The following is a 20,631-nucleotide window of genomic DNA, read 5'->3' on the forward strand; positions in this document are numbered from 1 at the left end:
CCCATGTCTCCTGTATTGGCAGGCAGATTCTTAACCACTGCACCACTAGGGAAGTCCCGGCAATCACTTACTATTTAGCTGGAGATGTTAACAGGCATTTATGTAATAGATCAGTTGTTATATATGGGAAAGTGATACTAAATGTTTTATGTGAATATACAGACTTCCTTATAATAAAAGGATTGAGAAAGTCCCTTAAATACCCCAACCTTGTTCTTATCTAGTGAAATATGTGAATAAGACTATAATGTAAAGCGGATAATAGTGGTGGTAACGCATATCCTTCTGTGTTGACCTGAACAGTGTTGTTTTTTTTAATGAACTTCATCAAGTTTATTTATTTTTAAAGGTTTCATTTATTTACAATTTTTTGGCTGCAGTGGGTCTTCGTTGGTGCATGTGGGCTTTCTCTAGTTGTTGCGAGCAGAGGCTACTCTTCCTTATGGTGCACAGGCTTCTCATTGCAGTGGCTTCCCTTGTTGCGGAGCATGGGTTCTAGGCACACAGGCTTCAGTAGTTGTGGCATGTGGGCTCAGTAGTTGTAGCTTGCAGGCTGCATAGCTGTGGCTCACAGGCTTAATTGCTCCGTGGCATGTGGGATCTTCCCAGACCAGGGGTCGAACCCCTGTTCCCTGCATTGGCAGGTGGATTCTTAACCACTGTGCCACCCGGGAAGCCCCCAAACAGTATTCTAAACGCTTTAGATACTGTACTTTTTTTGTTTAATCCTCATAAGACTTCCAAATGTTTGGTACTGCTAATTTCCCCATTTTACAGGGAAAGAATCAGGGCATATAAGTTCAAGTAAACTGCCCAAGGTTGCAGAGCTAGTGTAAATACATGATTCAAACCCAGGCAGCTTGGCTTCAGAATTAATTAAATCGGTGAAATTTAACAATTCCTATTCCTGTTAAAACTAATGAGACCTACTATGAAACATGATATGAAACAAAGATTTGTTTTTAAAAATAGAAATTTAACAGTTCCATGAGCTTTATGAACCAGAGTCAAGGAAGCTTTGTGATCAAATGTGCTGTTTGGGCTGCTTTATTGTAAATTGCATGAAACATACTAGGGAATGTAGTACCTTAGATCAGGGTATCCTGACTGTGAATAAACTGCTCCAACTTAGGGCAGGATTTATCCTTTCGTACCTCTCTACCACTTACTTCACATTACTTATTTACCACGTCAGAGTTCTTGGGTGAGATATGACCTTGACCTCGTCTTTGAATCCCCAGGTACACAGAAAGATTGTTCATGGCTATAGAAAATTGGTTATTTTGATCACTTCTCTAGCCTCAGCACCGAGAACTGTGCATATAGTAGGTTCTTGATAAATATTTGCATGAATGAGTAAAAGAATAGTATAGGTATTGAGTAGATGGTTTTTGGATTGTCCTTCTGGAGCGTATGTGAAAAATAGGACATGCCAAGTTCTTTGTGTCAGAGAATCACTTCTATTATGAAAAATCAAATAAGTAATTGATTTTATGCAAATCAGTATACTAGGCTCCGTAGAAAGACAAAGGAATATAACAAAATCCTACCCTCAAAGAACTTATAATTGAGAATCAAAAAAGCCTTTACTAGAGGGAAAAGTAAATTAATGTTGTTTTCAACACCTGCAGAAGAATATCATCAGGCAGTATATAATTTCCTAAGAAAGGATGTGGGAAAATGAAGAAAATAGTCTTTATTCCTTAAAAATATACATAATACTTGATTTTTTTAATTTTTATTTAAAAATGTACATATGTAATATATACTGTTTTTACTCTAAAGTGTAAGTGCAGAATTTTTTACTGATAAAAAATTAGAGACAGTTCATAGTAGGAAGAACATAATTTGTCTTGGGTTAGTCAGATGGTTTCTAGAGGTTGCAGGATTTGAGTGCATCTTGGGCCGGGAATAGAAGGCCTTATGGGTTGTTGAGAGAGTTAGCTGTGCTTAGAACTTTTAGCTTTAACTATGACTGCTGATATGATAGGACTTTCTTTGAGGCACTGAAATGAAGAAAACTAATCTGATACTTTTCTTTCAATAATGACTGCTTGGCTTATGACTTGATACATATCTATATAGATGTGTGTATATATGTGTGTGTGTATATATATATCTTGATATATAAAAGGTAATTAAAAGAGCATTTGAAATTTTGTACAGTCTAGTTGCTTATATATTAGAAATAGTTGTTACTTTATGGCTGTATATTACTCCATTTTTATATCATTTTTCAGATACAGAGATGTGGATGGAATTTATTCTTGACTTTTGGAGGGAAAATGTGAGACAGATGGCCTCTGATCCTGCGATATTAAATAAGCCTTTTTTCTGGTCAACTGTTGTCAAAGTAATTCTTAGCTGAGGGAAGACATGTCAAATCATTGCCTGTTCTATTTTTTTTTTAACGGATGATTGTGTAATGCAGAGGTTGCCAAAAGCTGCTGATACGTCTTAATATTTTCAAGAATAGGTGTTGAGAAGTCAAACATTTGTTGGGGACCCTGAGCAAATTTTATGGCACTGGTATCAGGACAAGAGGAGGAAAGAAGGTTTATAGAAATATGATGACACTGCTCCTCCCAAGACATTCTAAATCAAACAGAAGTCTAGCCAGACGTGTAAGCATCAAACTACTCTATATAGTATATGGCAAAATTAAATGACTGGCAAATAGGTGCAAAAAGAATGTCATAGGAGCAGGTTGTTTTGACTGGCATGATTGCAAAAGGGAGATGGGGATCAGTATTGAAGGATGAGAGAATGTGATTAGGTGGAAAACAGAGGAAAGAGCCTTCCTGGAATTGGGAAGGGGGAAAGGACCCCTTTAGTGAGCCCCTGCCATGCTAGCAGTGTGCTTGATGAATTACGAAGAGATGTGAAATATCATCTGATACTCACCATGTCCTGGAGGTGCAGGCATTCCTTCCGCATCTTACAAATGTGAAAACAGATGCTCAGTGTGACTTACCTCACGGAGCTAACACGTGGCAGAGACTGGCTTTTGTGGCAGGTCTGTTGCACATAGCTTTGTGCTTCAGCACAGTTTCTGTTAGTGTGGTGACTCCATATTCTTGTTTTTTCTTCTCTGCTGCCTCCCAGGAGAGATTCAATTACCTAATAAATGAGTAAGAGTTTTGTGACCTGTGAATTGGAAAAATGTGAGGGATCTAAGTGGGAAAATCTCCTTACTCGCCACTGCCCTGCTATTTCTGACTGCTGAGAGCTCACTCAGAGTTAACCACACTCCAGGGGACTGATCTTAGGAAGACAAAGCTTATGCAAACCTTCGATGACCCATTGTGGCTTAAGAAGGTCTAATATTTACTTTAGGGTTTTAGGGCAACTTTGAAATGACAGAGCTTCAGAAGCAGGCTCCTCATCCTCTCGGGGGTTCTTAACTACAGGAGAAAAATAGTCCTGTTAAAAAAAAAAAAAAAAAAGGGCAAGTGCTGGTTGTTAATGCAAAAGATTCTGCTTTTGTTTTCTTTTGAATAAAAATCCAGCTTAAATGATTGAGTTAATAGTAAGATATATTTTGTCCTAGGCTCAAAGAAAGATAATACCACCAGTTGCTGTCCTTAATCTTTAATCTTGTGTTTACTTAAGGTTATTCAGCTCCTTTCTCTGTCCTCTTAATGAACAGGCTGTGGTGTGAGGTTTTTCCCCCATTACTTTCCAAATTACTAGAGTTGTGTCTCTATTCTGTTGAGTGCCATTCTGTCTTCTGACTTGGTAGACTGAGAAGAAAAAGTTGTTTTCAGCTTAGTGTTAATTTTGTAGACCTTGAATGTAGAATGTGGACAAGAGTGTAATTTATGTAGTTTGATTTATACCCATTAAAGTTTTAAGGAATTTGGTCATATTCTAAATGCTCATTTATCTTAGCATTCAGGTACAGCTATAAGAAATTCAGTTTTATGAGTATTAACTCTGTAGAAGAATTAAAGGTTAAACTTATGCATATTTAACTATTCTGTTGCTCTAAAATAATAACCCTTATGAAGATAAAATTAAGTAGATGCATTATTGCATGAGTAATATTACAGGTTAGGATTTGGAGGATAAGACACTTATCAATTTAATTAACCTTCATGGAGAACCTGTGATGTGCTAGAAACTCAGTATTGAAAAAATGAGAAAAAGATTTCGTCTCAGACTTTGAGATTAATAAAGGAGATCATTTTCCAGAGGGAACTCTGTCAGCTGCTTTTAAAAACTCAGTGTATATAAGGGCAGTATTTTTTATGAACTACTTTAAAAAAGGTCAGTATCTGTCCTTGCTCAGGAGTCTAGATGGGCTAGGCGACTGAGGTCTCAGCTGGACTCAGTCACGTACATGGGGTCACCTCAGGACCATGGAGACATCTCTGCTCCTCTTGGGTGCTTGCATATGTTTGCCCGTCTGTAGGCTGACCTTGGATAACCTCAGCTGGGACACATGCACCCTCTTCCTTCTTTGCTTGAGGACAGCCGGGTTTCAAGAGTAAGGGGAGGATTGCAAGGCCTCCTGAGGCTTAGGCTTGGAACTGGCATATCATCATGTCCATGCCAGTCTGTTTGCCAACTTGAGTCACCCGGCCATCCGGACTCAAGGGGTGTAGAAATAAATCCCATCTCCTGATGGAAGGACCTGCGAAGTCACATTGCAAAGGGCATCATTGGGAGGAAGTAACTGGGCCCGTTTTGTAATTAGTGTTTCTACCATAGGGACAGAGTTTTGTAAAAGGAACAAAGCCTAAGGTCTTATATAGTGACGGCTGCAGTAGGAGCACGGGAAACTGTAAGCCCTTTGAATTGAAGAAGCACACATTTCAGGACTGATAACAGTAGAAAATGAGGTTGGGTTGAAAGAAAGAGGACCAGGTTGGAGAGGCTTATATTTGCATTTCTAGAAGCTTGGGTGTTATCCTTTGGCCAGAGGGAGCCATCCAAGGTTTTGGGCAAACAGGAATACCATCGTAAACGTCATTACTTTTTCTGTCGGTTGCTCAAGCAACAGAATGAATTCAAGGTGAGCAAAACGTTGATGGGGTTAGATGCTATTGCAGAATTCTAGGCTGCGGAATGATTATGAAGACCAGACTAAAGCAGTGGGAAGTATTCAAGTGTGGTAAACCTGATCATGTTAATCATTCAAACAAACTGTTGAGCCAGCTGCTGTTAGGTGTTTGAGAAACATCAGTGAGAATTTCACTTCTTCATTGTTACAAAGGCTTCTTGGAGCTTTGGACTTCTGGAGCTCTTGCACAAGTTACCCTTGCCGCGTGCATTGCACTGTTAGTTGTGCAGGTAGAGAGGAACAGTAACCCTGGCTTACATAGCGAAGAAATCGCAGCTAGTGACCTGGTGATTTGAAGTGTCTGTCTGGGTGTTTTTTTCCTTTCTAATATATTTAGTGACCAGAGCTTTTAGTGATATTGAAAGTTATTATATTGGTTAATATAAAGAATGAATAAGGAGCCTGGTAAATTTTGTGACTTTTGCGCATCTGTACCTGGCTCTAGTGCAGTGTGTGACCGTGGAAGTAATTTGAAGGTTGATACATTCGTTTTTAAATTTACTGCGTTCCATTTTGGCATATTCAGAACTCTTCCTGAGTTCAGAAGTATTAAGTGGAAAGAGTGTATTTGTACGTGGAAAATAATTTTTTATTGCGAATGTCTGGGAGAATATGTGGGAGTAGAGATTAACTTATGGGAGAAATTGAGAAGAGATTTTTCTCAGGATTTACCAATTTGCAGTCAAACATAATAACACCGTAAAGGAAGTTTTGCCTTTAAAATTCTTTACAAATAAAGATGCCTCTTTCAGAAAGTATTTATCATTAGCATCACTTGCTTTTTTGCTGTTCCCAGTGAACCACTTAGAGCCCGTGTTCCGCTCCTGCCAAATCCCGTTCTGATGCATTTAGTCACTCACAGAAGCCCTGTACAATTGTAGCTCTCACGATTAAATGCAAACCCAGTGTGTTTTGTGGATTCCTAGAGATCTCTAATAGTAGGTAGTAGGTAGACAGCCCTGGATACAGTGACTTGTGAGGTAATTTATTGAAGCCTCTTCAGTATTTCCTGCATTTAGAGATACATTCCCACAGCATTGCCCAGATAGTATTTGGCTATTTTTCCTACCAAAGTAGAGACTTCTGGACACCTGAGCATTCGTAACAGAGGTTAATGAATAACAGAGGGATGGAGATCAGCTGATTTCCACCCCCACCCACGGTAATGAAAACGATAACCTTCTTGAATTTTAATTAGGATCTAGAAGTTAGGATATGTACATGCATGTACCTAATTGGTGTATAACTCTCTTCTACTTAGATGATGATCCCCCCGACAACAGGCCTGTGCTGTGTCCCTGGTAACATAGGCTCCGGCTCATACCAGTACCTTGTGTATAGTGAATATTACATGTTTGTTGTGGTTAATGGTTATTTAAGTATCATTCTTTTGGGTTAACCTCGGGAACTTTGTCTGCCTACTCACCTTCCAGCTCATATCGTTTCCCTTTGGTGGCAGGACGCTGATTACCTTCACGGTCCTTCTTGCCGTGTGCTCAGTCAGGAAAGGCGTTTTCCCCAGCAGGATAAATCATAGTTAACCTGAGCTGATCATGACAATTCTACTCTGATTTCCAGGGGTTCCATTAAGCATGGGTTTCTCAAGCACTGCTAGCTGAAGAGACATTGAAGGAAGTCTAGTAGTTTTCTGAAAAAGAAAATTGCCTTGCTCTTCTATAGAGAGATGGGAGAAGAAGAGTCTCTTTGCTTCTAAATGTGGTCTGCCATTCTGCCCATTGATGCCTGGAACAACAGTAGCCACCCTGGGGGATAATGAAATGAGCCTATATAAGAGGAAAATCGGCATACTGTCCTTGAAGAGGCAGGGTGGAAGGAGCAGGCAGGGATTTTTGAACCATGGAATCAACCAACCTTAGTATATTTCAGTCTCCTTTGGTTGAACTTTGCAGGCAGGCTAATGAAGACCTCGTTAATACTTGGCTGTTAGAACAATAGAAAAATCTATATGTTGAACAAATGGTCTGAAAGTCACAGATTAGAGTGACATCAGTCATCCATTTTCCACTCCTCCCCCTACCCCCACCGCCCACTTCCCTTCTTTCCCGTTCAGACATCCTGGCCCCAGCATAGAAGACTCTGGGATCTGGTCCTGATAAAATGGATGCAGTTTTTAATCAGGTTTCATGGACTGATAGGCACTTGTGCCAGGTGTCCATTGTTTCTATTTCAAAGAAAACGGGAAACGGAGATGGGTTGAGGAATCCTCCTTGATGAATGCATTGCCCGTTATAAACTTCGTGATAAGAGCTCAGACCTCATTTCTCAGGGACAACTGAGTCTTGGGATCATTGTTCCCTCCCGAGGCTATTATCGACATTTGGGGACAGGTCGTTTCTTATTGCAGAGGGCTGTTTCACGCGTTTTAGGACGTTCGGCAGTATCCCTGGCCTCTCCGCACCAGATGCCAGTAGTACTTTCCCGTTGTAGCAATCAACAGTATCTCCAGAAACAGCCAAATATTTCTTGAGAGGCAAAATTATCTCCCACTTGAGGATCACTGTGTTGGAGATAAAGGATGGTTTGTGCATTTGTCCTAAGACTCAGGCGGGGGGGGGGGGGGGGGGGGCGGGGTTCTAACGCCGTTGCCTTAAGCCCTTCCTTGTATAGTGAGAAAAATACAGTGAATTCCTGAGTTTTTCAAATTGGTCTTTTCAACCGTATGAAGAACCTTGAGACTTAAGATGTTTTGAGCTAAAATGTAGTTACTGTTTAAACTCCTTCAGCTTTAAAAATTGGCAAACTAGAAAGGCATAGTTAGAATTACATGACTGTTTGAATCCTATCTTCCAGTGTTAGTCGTATATTTAACAAGCAGCCTCAAGGATAATGATGATAACCCTTCTTGGTAAGGCTTCACTTTGTCAGTGTTGATAAATAAGCTGTTTGAACCTGGGAGAAGTCCACATGTAAAGACAGTTCAGGTGTGAACTGGATGGTATATACGTAAAATTCTATTCACGGGGCAAGTTGGTTGGTTCCAGTTTTATTTTTAACAGCAAATATTAACTAAAACATTATGGACCAGGGAGTGCAATAATTGCTTTTGTGAAAATGGCATAATTCTTAATGTCTCTGATTTAAATGCTGGTGTCTATTTCACACACAAGGAAACAGAGACTGTCTTTTCTTTTTGCATCCCCAGGGCTTTACAGTATGCCTGGTACATACATACCATGTGTCCTGTATATAGTAAATGATGTTTGAATGATGTTGCCAATTTATTGACTCCTTGAGAAACAGACTTCAGGTGAAGATTTAAAATAAAAGCAAACAAGCATTAAAGCAACTTTAAAGCAGTAAAGATGCTGTAGTTTGCAACGATAAAGTAATGTAGTGACTTATGATAGCTGTGATCATCCTTTGTTCTGTCCACGACTACCTTTCCAGTTACCACGTCTGTGAATTGAACCTTTAAAGTAACTTGATTTGTCTAGGTCTCTACATCATTACTGCTATTTCAGGAGTCACAGCCACTGTCTTCTTTTGTCTAAAAGAAGACACTCACCTTATCATTTTATTCTTCTCTTCCTCTAATCCATTTTCCACTTAAGGCAGCCAAAGTGCACTTTTAAAAAAGTGAACGTTTTGAAACACTTAAGTCACCTCCGCAGATTGGAACCCTTCATTGTGTTTCTCTTGTCCTTGGGACGTAATCCAGAATCCTTAGTTTAAGGTTTATGACCCTGAAGCTCTGCCTGCTGTTGGCCTTGCCTCCTTTATCACCCTTAAAGTTTGCCTCTCTTGCTTTGCCAAACTCACGTTCCTTCCTATCTTGGGATCTTGAAACTGCCCATTCCTCTGCCCGAAAGCTTTGCCAGCTCATTCTTTGCTTGGATAATCCTGATTTATCTTTCCAGCTTCAGAATAAGCATCACTTCCTTAGAGAGCAATGCCCTGGGCCTCTTTACCTTTGTTCTTTCTTTTGATACTCTGTATTTTCCTTTCAGGACTCTTATCACAACTTGCAGTTACACATTTGTATTTTTGTTTAAAATTTGCCCTCACCAGATAATCTCTGCAGAATAGGTGTGTGTGTCTTCTCCAATATATGACTGATAATTAGTGCTCACCCAGGTTCTTGTAGTGATTTTAGTGAAAAAGGTTGGATTCACCTTGCGAGATGGCAATTTATCAGACTAACAGTGTAGGTTTATATTGCGTTACCCTTATGTTGAATCTTTAGATCTGGGATAAGAATTTAATGTTGGAAGAGAGAGGGAGTGATTTGTTCCTGCTTCTCATAGAATAGCATGTTGGGTATCACAGAACCGTATCTGAGAACTGGTGACTGGTCAGGTATGTGTACTCATGCCTGAATGATTTCTGCTTTGCCTTAGAGATAGGAAAACAATAAGCCAAAAGTGTTGAAGTAACTTTTCGGTCTATCCAGAATTAGGAAAGAAACTCAAGGTACTTAAAAAATTAAGTATCTACATTTTGCCTTGGAATCTATTCAGATTAGTACATATCATGAGTCATTGCTGCCTAGCTTTTTGGCCAATGGGATTTCAGCATGCAGTGCACTAATATAAACTCTTGGATTGGCTTAACTACCTCTGATGTCACAATTTCCCCTTTAGGAAGTCACAGTTTTCTGGAAATCACATTGTACTCTTACCAAATCTTGTTATTCTGTTTCACTATGAGCAAGATAATCTACCAAAAATAAAAATGCTGGAAGGAGCAAGATATCTTTGATCCACGCAGACCTTTTCCATTTTTGCTTTAAGTATCTACTGCCAACACGTGACGATCGCTTCTTTACTTTCTTTTACAGCGGATGTTGTTTTGTTTTCCATGTTTGTCAGTTAATAGGCAAATGGAGGAATGAGACTACTTAGAAATACTCCTTCAGTTCACAGTTCTGTTTCATCTCGACTGTTGAAACTTAGCATCTTTCTCCTACTTAGCCTTCCTGACTCAAAAGGAAAAGCCATTTGGACAGCCCACCTGAATATAACGTTTCAGGTGGGAAATCAGATTATATCAAAATTAGGAGAGAGCGGAGTGTTCGGGAATCATTCGCCTCTGGAAAGGGTGTCTGGTGTGGTGGTACTTCCTGAAGGATGGAATCAGAATGCTTGTAATCCTCTGACCAATTTCAGCAGGCCTGAGAGGGCCAACTCCTGGCTGGCCCTCATTGAACGGGGCGGCTGTACTTTCACGCACAAAATCAACGTCGCGGCAGAGAAGGGAGCACATGGGGTGATTATCTATAACTATCCAGGTACGGGCAACAAAGTGTTTCCCATGTCTCACCAGGGAACGGAAAATATAGTTGCGGTGATGATAGGCAACCTGAAAGGCATGGAACTTTTGCGCTTGATCCAGAAAGGAATCTATGTGACCATCATCGTTGAAGTGGGGAGGATGCACTTGCCCTGGCTGAGCCATTACGTCATGTCTCTGTGCACCTTCCTGGCTGCCACAATGGCCTACCTGTTCCTGTACTGTGCCTGGAGACCGCGAGTGCCCAATTCTTCCACCAGGAGGCGCAGACAGATAAAGGCAGATGTGAAGAAAGCTATCAGAGAGCTCCAGCTGCGAGTGCTCAAAGAAGGGGATAAGGAGCTAGATCCGGATGAAGACAGTTGTGTTGTTTGCTTTGACGTATACAAGCCTGAAGATGTAGTACGTATTTTAGCTTGCAAACATTTTTTCCATAAGGCATGCATCGACCCCTGGCTTTTAGCCCATAGGACATGCCCCATGTGCAAGTGTGACATTTTGAAAACCTAAGAAACCCAGAGAATCGTCTGAAGATGTAACTGAGTCTTTCCAAAGATTAAAATTAAGATGAATTCTCTTTCAGCACTTTATGTAGGGAGAAAATTCGACTGCAGCTTCTCTACGCAAGTACTAAAGAGAGTAAAATTTGTGTGTTTTAGAAATAAAACTCCATATCATGTCCATCTACTTGAACTTGTTTTTCTAGTGTTTTATTATACATTTTTGCCCTTATCTAAATAAGGACGTGAGTATACGTTAAAAGCAAATTAGTCTTGATTTTCAAATCACAGTGATTGTGACATTGATGCTGCAGAGAATGTCATAATATTTTAGTTTCTTTATACTAATTTTTATACTTTGCTTCCATGCTTAATTTTTGATATCTGTTAATACTTCTGTTCTGTAAACTTCATTATAGATTTAGATCTTGATTTAATTTTCCATGGTTAATTTTATTAATACCTAGGAAATCTGGTTGCCAAAGCTACTGACTGGGTAGGTAATGTGTTCTAAATAATTATTTTAGATGGTAACTGGTTATGTATCTAAAAATATTTTAAATTATTTTAAGCCTCATTTAGGGCAGCATTATGAAAAAAAAATCCTTTGTTTGCCAGAGCCCTTTAAATCCTAGCGTAGTGAATCAGCTACGGTTGTAGGTTTTCCTTCTAGAATGGACTCTAGTAGATTCTCCTCCTCAGATGGTGGTATGTCTCTATTTGGGACATTTTGATAATATAGACCTAGAGCAGAACTGAAATTTTGTTCATTTGCCTTTCCAAATTCTATTTCTTGCCTTATTTTGCCTCTTCCTTTTTTCTGGTGGATAAACACCTGTGTAACAATGAGAGGCCTAAAAGTGCGCGTTTTGTTTTGATGAAAATCTCTGTGGATGTTATGCTAAAGCACTGACGTCCAACTCAGATGGCACTTTGTGAGTCAACACGCTGTATACCTCACTGTCTCTCTTAGAGAGTGGGTGTGTGGAAATCAGATTAATGGTCTTTGGGAAAGAAAATTGACTACTGTGAACCGAAGGTGTCACATCAATGTTCTTTTCTTTCAATGCCAGTTTTTGTTGGGCCCTTGGGGACCTTTTCCCCTTCTTCTTTCCTACTTCGAACTGTCATGTTGTTGATTGACATTTCATAAGAATACACTAGCTCCTGTCGTTGTCCTGGTGAGACCCAACCTAAGCAGCCTCTTAGTACCCTATGCATGGAGGTCAGTGACATTTATGTTCAAGGTCAAAATCCTTGGCTTTGGTCTCCTAGCTGGTGAATAAGAACCACTGAGAGATACCCCCTAAAAAGTGTATGGCAGCACCAGTGGCTGCCTGTATTTGTCAGTTCACAGGTCATTCTTTGGCTTTGAAGTCATCTTGTGCCATTGACCCAAATGTAGCAAACATATAGGCAGAACTGACAATGTACGTGGGGTCTTTGACCAAGGATGTTGGCTGATTTTGGCAAACATTTTATTAAAAGCATTTATGACCTTTAACAGCCACTGCTGTCAGTGGTTCAACTTGAGGACCTTGAGGTTTTTCTGTTTAAAATCTATAGCTGCATATTTGTTCACAGTAAATTGTGCCAAACTAATATTTCTGTATTTAATCTTTTTCCCTACACCTGTCCTCCTCTTCCCTCAAAATACTGTGGATTACTAACAGGTGTCAAGGCCTGCAGAGAAATTCGATTAGTCTTCTCTGTCTTTACTGCTGTCATCCCTGTGTATAATCGATGTAAGCGTGAGGGTAGTGAGGCTGAAGTAATTTAACGGGATACACTACTTTTAAAATGAAATCGAAACCAAACCTGTCCAACACACTTCTGAGCAAGCTTTATTAGATAAATTCAGTTCAAAAATTTAGATGATAGATAAAAAATTTGCCCTGTGATCAAATGTGAGTTAAAAACAGTGTTACCACTTTCACCCCTATATCTGGTCATGGTGCTAATTGTTAATTATCATTCATGGTTTTAAACCTTGCCATTTTGTTACAAATATTTACTTCATTGGTGGTGAAGGAAAGTGTTAATTGTATGGCTTTTCTTGCACATGCTTTCAGGTTTTAAAATGCATGCATCATAAAATTTTTATATTTTTTAGTTTAACGTGATACCTGGTAACATTACATGTAGCTCAAGGATTGAATCCATCCTGTAACAACATTGAAATTACCTATAACAGCATTTGAAACAGTTAAGCCAATAAATGTACAGCATGCTCTAAGCTCTTACCTAATTGGCCATGTTATCTTTTATGTCATAATCATATCACCCAACAGTAAGCAGCAACTAGAGTTACAGTAGTGAGACTGGGATTTTTTTTTTTTTCAATCTAAAGTTTTTCTCTCTCGCTCTCTGAAAAAAGAAAACCATCTGAAACTCATAAGACGTCTTTAAGAATTTCTTACAAAAACATGCTGGAAGACAGTGGAACTTGTTTTCACCCAGAAGGTTTTTTTCATTTTAGTGTTTTAAATTGATTGTCAACAGATGTGGAAGCCACATCTTTTTGTTGGGTTGGTCCTTCAGTCACTAAGTGAAGAGAGAGATGCATCTACTCAAGATTGGCGCTCGGAGAAACAATGCTGCGTGTTCCTGGCTCATGAAATTCAGTTTCCTTTGGCTGCTTAGCCAGCACTGTTGCAGCGCCAGCGCTGTTTGGACTGCTTACATGAACATATCATTTCACGTTGGAAATCGCATGTTGTCAGAGCTGGGGGAGACTGGAGTGTTTGGAAGAAGCTCCGCTTTGAAGAGAGTGGCGGGAGTTATCGTGCTTCCAGAGGGAAAAATGCAAAATGCATGTAACCCCAATACCAGTTTCAGCAAATCGAAGAACTCGGCCAAATGGCTTGCGCTTGTTGAACGGGGGGGCTGTACCTTCACACAGAAGATCAAGGTGGCTGTGGAGAAGGGAGCCAGCGGAGTGATCATCTATAACTTTCCAGCGACCGGCAATCAGGTTTTTCCCATGTCCCATCAGGCATTTGAAGACATCGTTGTGGTGATGATTGGTAACTTAAAAGGCATGGAGATTTTGCATTTAATTCAGAAGGGAGTTCACGTTACAGTCACGATTGAGGTGGGAAGAAAACACATCATCTGGATGAATCACTATTTTGTCTCTTTTGTGATCGTCACAACTGCTACGTTAGCATATTTCATCTTTTATCATATTCGAAGACTTTGGGTAGCAAGGATTCAAAACAGGAGATGGCAGCGGTTAACAACCGATCTCAAGAAAGCATTTGGCCAGCTTCAACTTCGGGTACTGAAAGAGGGGGACAAGGAAGTGAGTCCAAATGGAGATAGCTGTGTAGTTTGCTTTGAACTCTACAAGCCTGATGATACAGTTCGTATTCTGACTTGTAAACATTTTTTCCACAAGAACTGCATTGACCCCTGGATTCTAGCCCATGGGACATGCCCCATGTGCAAATGTGACATCCTTAAAGCTTTGGGGATTCAAGTGGATGTTGAAGATGGAACCGAATCCTTGCAAGTTCTAATGTCAAATGAATTGTCTGGTATCCTATCACCTAGTGAAGAGGGCACAAATAATGAACTTACTCCTGCAGGAAGGTAAAACAAAGTGACCCACGTGGAGGAGGAGGAGAACCCTACTTCTCAAAACGATGGCCAGTCTAATTCAGTAGCAGCAGGTGTTCATCTTCGACCTTGATAGCATGGCCTTTGAGGAAGTGGCTTAAACCTGTTTGTGATATCAGGTCCTAAATACTGACAAGCAATTTGTTTGAAGTGTGGTTTTTGTGTCCTTTTTTTTGTTGTTGCTGTTACTTAGGTAATTTTCTACATTCTTTGTCAAGTGTCAGAGACAGAAAAAAGAAAAAAGCCCTAGGAGGATTTTCCCCCCCATTTTTCACCTTTGCTAAATGTAACCTTTGCTCAGTGTGTGTTACTCTTGTGAGTATATATATTTCTATGTGCAGATGAGTGTTAAACCAAGGACGTAATGTTTTTTGGGTTTTTTTTGTTTGTTTGTTTGTTTGTTTTTTGGCCTCACCGTGCAGCTTGAAGGATCTTATTTCCTTGATTAGGGATTGAATCCTGGCCCCCGGAGTGAAAGCGCCAAGTCCTAACCTCTGGACCACCAGGGAATTCCCAGCTAAGGACAAACTTTATTCCTTAATTTTTTTTGTATATATATTGGGCTTCATTTTGGTAAGAAAATTGTTACTATATTTACATGTTACTTATAATACAAAAACTATCAGTGAAGTACAAAAAACATAAATTACCTTTTATATGCTAGGAAGAATAAAATTTATCTTTTGATATTTGTAGTACAATCCACTAACTTTGAGGTCATTTTGCTGTGTTTTCCTCATTCTTGGCATGAAAATTTTGCTGTATAGAATTTTGGTATTTTAACAGATAGTTCTGTTCAAGCCATTCATACATCTTATGTGATCTGTGTATGCATAGTGATAGAAATTTTAAAGGTAAAGTACTAGCACTCTTGAAGTGAATAGGAGCTACTTCAGTGCCCAGTATTGCTCCTCATGGTTGTTACATGTTCATAGTGTATAGAAAGACGTCAGTGAAGAATTCCTGTTTAGTCACAGTGTGTTTCTCATGTGTCCCACACTACTCCCTAGTTTATTTTTTGCAATTAAACACTTTGTGTCACATTATGTTGTAGATAAGTACCACAATGTAGAAGTTATTATGACATATTGCGACAGTTTCTTCACTGTATTCCCAGGATCTAGCACAGTGCCGGACACGCAAATATTTGAGTAAATGAATAATTATCTTTTAGATAATGTAACTATTATGGTTAATCAGAAAAACTGGACAGTTTATCCCAATCATACAAAATAATGGGAACTTAATCCTGAAAAATTTCATCCCAAAACAAATTTGAAAAAATAGAAAATTACAATTTTAAGCCCAGCATTCAGTATTACAATTTAGCATGTGTAATTTTAATGAAGGGCTGTGAACTCTGCAGGGCTGACAGGGGATTTGCTCTGTTGTACAACCTGAGAGCTTTATTAAGAGGAAGTTTGTGAATTTCTCAGTGCTGACAATACTGGAATCCAGAGACAGGCAGGAGGGCAATAGCTGATTCTAACTGTGGTGCCAAGGAAGACTGTTTAAGGAAGAAGGACATTCCTTGAAGGCCAGGGAGAACTGAGACGCAGTGAAAACGAGGCAAATGGCCAGGTGGGGTAATGTCTTGCTGGGTACCCTCAGGCTTTTTTTTTTTATACCTAACCATGGAAAGGTGTTTTGATTAATCCCAAGAGCTGCTCTGCGAAGGACTTGCATAGCACCAAGGCAGCTGAAGAATTTAGCAGGAATACTGTTTCACATGTCTTTTTGAGTTTACCTTGAGAGTAGAGTCCCTTCCTGAAGGTCCAAAGACCACATTGAAGAGACAGGACACTTAAGACCCCATGGGAGCCACATCTGTTAAGATTCCTAGGCCAGAATAAGCTGTCATTCTCAGACTGGCAACTGTTGGCATCAGCAGACACAAGGGGTGGCGAGAGTGACTTTTGCTGGTTTCTCGATGGAATCATTGGAAATATGGAAATGAATGCACCTGGTAATGCTGGCAGTCTCCGAACCCAGGGTTCTCAGCTTATTATAGTTCTGTGCACTTTTAGCAAATTCACGTGGGATACGTGTTCCATGAGAGACCTAGCACTTGAGGAATTTATTTGCTCTTCACACTGACACTCACATTTTTCTTCCCATCCTTCCTCTACACTCTCGTTGCTTTCTCCTTTTCTTTCCCTCCTTTTCCTCCACTTTTTCATCATTGTTAATCTTAGACATGACTTACCCTTGTGTGTAGGAATTCTCATGTATATGCTTTTATAATTCGATGTCTCTTGTTCATGTGGACATCAAACATTTACCACAGTGTGCTTGTGGTCTTGATTTGAGAATTTTCAACACATGTTCTTTAAAGAATAGTTAGAATCTGTGTTTGAAATGGGGGAGGAAAGGTCACATCAGTCAACGTGGGACTGTCATTGCTGAGTGCCTACTGTGTAGCAGGCAGTACACTAAGTTCTTTCCATAGCTGTTTCTTACGTCAGAACAAAACAGCAGTTTTAATCCTGGTCTTTTGAATGCTGTGAACAGATCAATAAACCACTTTTACTCTGGGTTTAATAATTAGAACCTGGCAATAGCACTGCTATGACAAACGTTAAGTATTATTCATTGTCATAGATTTTTACCTATTCTGTGGGCTACACCATTTTCTCTTGTAGCTAGTGATGCAGATGTATTTTGCCGCAACGGCATGGGACTGTAATATGAATTATTTTGCCCCTAATACCAGTGTTAGAATGGATTTCCCTTGCATTTCTCCTTTGTATATATTTTTTGCATTTCTCTGATAATTCATTCCCCCTACTCACCTTGCTAAGTAGAGGTTTGATACTCCTTATGAAAATTAAACTTTTTTCTTATTACTGGGATAAATTGAATTTAATATTTACTGAAGTGAAAATGATTCTAAAGCCCTTGACCACTGATTGGGTGATGCTACAGGTGAATTTATACAGTTCCTCGTATCATAAGACACACTACACTGATGTTATCCCTGTCTCTTGCTATAGAATTGTTATAATGCCTGTGGAGAGATGTTGGTCAGCCATAGTATTTACGATAATGCATTTCAAAGGCTTTAGTGAGCCGGGGTCTGGCATTTCTGATGGTATTTAAGCTTAGTAGGTACAGTTAAAGTGTTTTTTTTCTACAAAACTCGCTGGTTTCTGAAGCCGCATGCAGGAATCAAGTGGGAGAAAGGATCAGAGTTTGAAGACTCATTGAAGTAAAGGAAGGCTTCACACGTGGATACTGTGAAGGAGTCCATTTAATGGCAGTTCCATGTTCCCACTTCATCATTTACTGTGAGCAGTAGTTTTTTGTTTTGTTTTTTGTTTTGTTTTAGAATGTGTTGGGTTTTGTACTTCATTTTTAAAAATGTTCAGTGCTTAGTAATGAGAAGTAAGGATTATGGGTTATTACAATTACTAATACAGAGATATCTTAAAACACCTGGTTTTCTAAGCTGTAAGAAGTATTTTGGAGGGGTGGGTGGGTAGTGTACTTTAAGGTAGAGAGATGATCTGGTCCCTGGGCACAGGCGTTAGAGTTGTTCCATTACAATATCTCTACAAAAACGTCTTTTTTTTTTTTTTTTAATAGCTACACCACAGCTTATAACACCTCCCTCCACAATTACACTGGCATCATTGTCAGACCTCCAAGATATGTGTTCTTTGATTTCAGCTGCTGATAAGAATTCTCCTCATCATCGTTGATGAGCAGTGTAACCTTGACTTGGAAACTTTCCTACACCTTAACATTCATCTCCTACATCTGTAACATTCATTGCTGCCATGCAATTTCTGTCATTTTTGAAAACCTCTCAACTTAGAGTGACTTTTTTCAGAACCCCTGCTCTGAATTCACTTAACCTCGTTTCCACCACTTGCTCTCTGTTCTCATTCCAATCAGAGTTTCTGTTAACCATCCTTTTGCAACCCGTTTCACTTTCTCCAGCTTCAGCCTGGAACCAATGGTAAGCCATTGTAGCCTTACTCTGTTTACGAAATGCTGCTGAATTCCTTGATTTAACGACTTTTCTCCTGCAGTACCATTTGCCTACCCTGAGTCGTCTCTGCTGAATTCCACCAGATCTTTACTTCTATTTAAGCATCCTTTATTAATCTCAACTCTTTTTTTATATTCCCCATAGAGCAGTACTTCGCAGCCTTGGCTGCACATCAGAATCACCTGAAGGCTTTTAAAATGCTCAGTGGCCTTGCTGCACCGAAGACCTGGGGCAGGGCCCAGGTACCTGGTACCCAGCTGTTTTCAATGTGCGGACAAGATTGAGAACCACTGCCGCAGGGCTATTCCAAAGAGGCTTAGTCAGGTTCCAATTTCATCCTCTCATTCCTTCATTTTGCTTTTCACTTTTGTGAAAATATATAGGTAGAAATCTAAATATCAAGTTATAAAGGGTTACACTTCATGGAGAGGAATTGATAAAGGCTTCTGGGAGTTTGAAGGAGTAGATTTCAGCTGGAAAAGCAAGGAGCGCTTAAGAATATACCATTTGAAATGGAATTGCTGGGTTGGGAAAAAGGGCATTCTCATGGAGGGAACACTGAACAACAGTGTTTTTTAGAGCAGTTTTGAGTGTCATAGAATTTTGGTTAAGGGCAGTGAAGACCGGGAATTTTGGAGGTAGTTGCTGTAATTCAGGAGTTGATAAGGTGAAAATATGAACGAAAACAGTGGTAGGTGAATTGGGTGAGAGGAATAGAAGGCGGGTCATGTTCAGGATAATGTTCTTTTGATTTCATTTGCTGACAGGAATTTTCTACTTCATTTCTTACCGGGGTAACAGTGATTTCAAAACTTGCCTATACCAGTAACTTCCACCTTCTGTTTAGCAACACACAGTGGATACAGAAGAGAAGGGTGTGGGTCAGAAGGAGTTGAGAAAAGTGGAGAGTCAAGGATGACCCCTTGTTTTCTGACCTGGGCCAATAAGAGATGATGTCATTCACTGAGGTAGAAAATAGAAGAAGCAAGTTTAGCATAGAAGGAGAGTTCAAATGTTTAGTATGCTGAATTTGAGGAACCCAAAGAACTTATAGGTTCTGTTCACTACACAGCTGAGAGTATAGGTCTGTGCTGATTAAATGAGGTACGTGGAACAATATAGCAAAAGGATGATACATGTTAAGTACTTAATTGTGGGAATTTATTCGCAAGACAAGTCACCCGTCATTTCCTTTCACATTAATTGTAATTTACTAGTATGTGAAATTTAATGTTACCATTTTGGACCCGTATCTTCGCTTACAAAGTTGTATGACTTTTTCTCTCCTGCGTAGTGGCCTGAGTGAAGCTGATGATTATGAAAGTGGTGATGAGGGTGGTCGTGGTTATAAGAGCTGCAGTATACCCGAGGACCATTATATGCAGTTAGTAACAGGTAGAAACCCACTTAATCTAACAGTAACTCTGAGGTAGGTGTTACTACTACCGCCATTCTTTCGATGGGGAAACTGAGACCCAGCCAAGGCTAAGTAACTTGCCCAAAGTTAAACAGCCAATATGTGGCGGAGCCTGTATTTGAAGCTGGTCTGGTTTCACAGCTCCTGGTCTTAGCCACTACACTACAGGTAGCTTGAAAAGCTAGTTTTAGGGGAGAAAGTATTTAGGTAAGTCTAGTGTTGAGGACTTGATGGAGCCTTGGAAGAAAAATCCCAGCTAACGGCATTTAAAGTGCTAGCAGGAGGGTGGTTAAAGTGGTAACTCATGAGATCTCAATGTGATTAGGAAAGAGGAGTGTGGGTGGGTGAGGGTGTGGGCAGGGTATATCTGGTTGAGTGAAAAGGGAAAATTAAGCTCTAGGAATGGATACATCCATATTGGAGGTACTGATTCTGGAGTTGGTAGTTCTCTCGTGTAAAAACTTTAGTCAAGAGAGGTTTTACATAGCCTTCCTTTCACCTGAAGTTGGAAAGGGGCAAAAAAGTAATTTTTATGATTCCCTTAATAATATGTTTGTTTTAAAAGTTCAGGTGTAAAAAGAACACCATGCTTGTACATCAGATGAGCTGCACATTCCTATCCCCACCTCAGGGCAGAGCATCTCGGAACAGTGGTCCTCAGACCAGCAGCATCACCATCTTCTGAACTTGGTGAAACTGCAAGCTCTTAGGCCCCACATCAGACCTATGGAGTCAGAAACTCCGGGGGACCCAGAAGTCTGTTTTAACAAGTCTTCTAGCTGAT

The 20,631-nt window shown here is 39.9% G+C and overlaps 3 protein-coding genes across 4 annotated transcripts in view; all 3 read left to right on the forward strand.

The window, feature by feature from the left end:
• CADPS2 (calcium dependent secretion activator 2) overlaps nt 1–20,631 on the forward strand; it is a 524,489-nt gene that overhangs the window by 162,236 nt on the left and 341,622 nt on the right. The gene's annotated exons all lie outside the window — the stretch shown is intronic.
• Nucleotides 9,760–11,008, forward strand: RNF148 (ring finger protein 148). Its single transcript, XM_057732063.1, has one exon. It carries the CDS (start codon nt 9,914–9,916, stop codon nt 10,823–10,825), a length of 912 nt encoding a protein of 303 aa, XP_057588046.1. The 5' UTR covers nt 9,760–9,913; the 3' UTR covers nt 10,826–11,008.
• On the forward strand, nt 13,376–14,413 carry RNF133 (ring finger protein 133). The gene has a single exon (XM_057732062.1). The coding sequence runs from the start codon at nt 13,376–13,378 to the stop codon at nt 14,411–14,413; it is 1,038 nt and encodes a 345-aa protein (XP_057588045.1).

Source organism: Hippopotamus amphibius, chromosome 4 (assembly GCF_030028045.1).
Source record: "Hippopotamus amphibius kiboko isolate mHipAmp2 chromosome 4, mHipAmp2.hap2, whole genome shotgun sequence".
NCBI classification, from domain to species: Eukaryota; Metazoa; Chordata; class Mammalia; order Artiodactyla; family Hippopotamidae; genus Hippopotamus; species Hippopotamus amphibius.

Excerpts from the sequence above, each read along its gene's own strand:
- RNF148 (XM_057732063.1), top strand. The coding sequence starts at position 9,914 with ATGAGACTACTTAGAAATACTCCTTCAGTTCACAGTTCTGTTTCATCT.
- RNF133 (XM_057732062.1), top strand. The coding sequence starts at position 13,376 with ATGCATCTACTCAAGATTGGCGCTCGGAGAAACAATGCTGCGTGTTCC.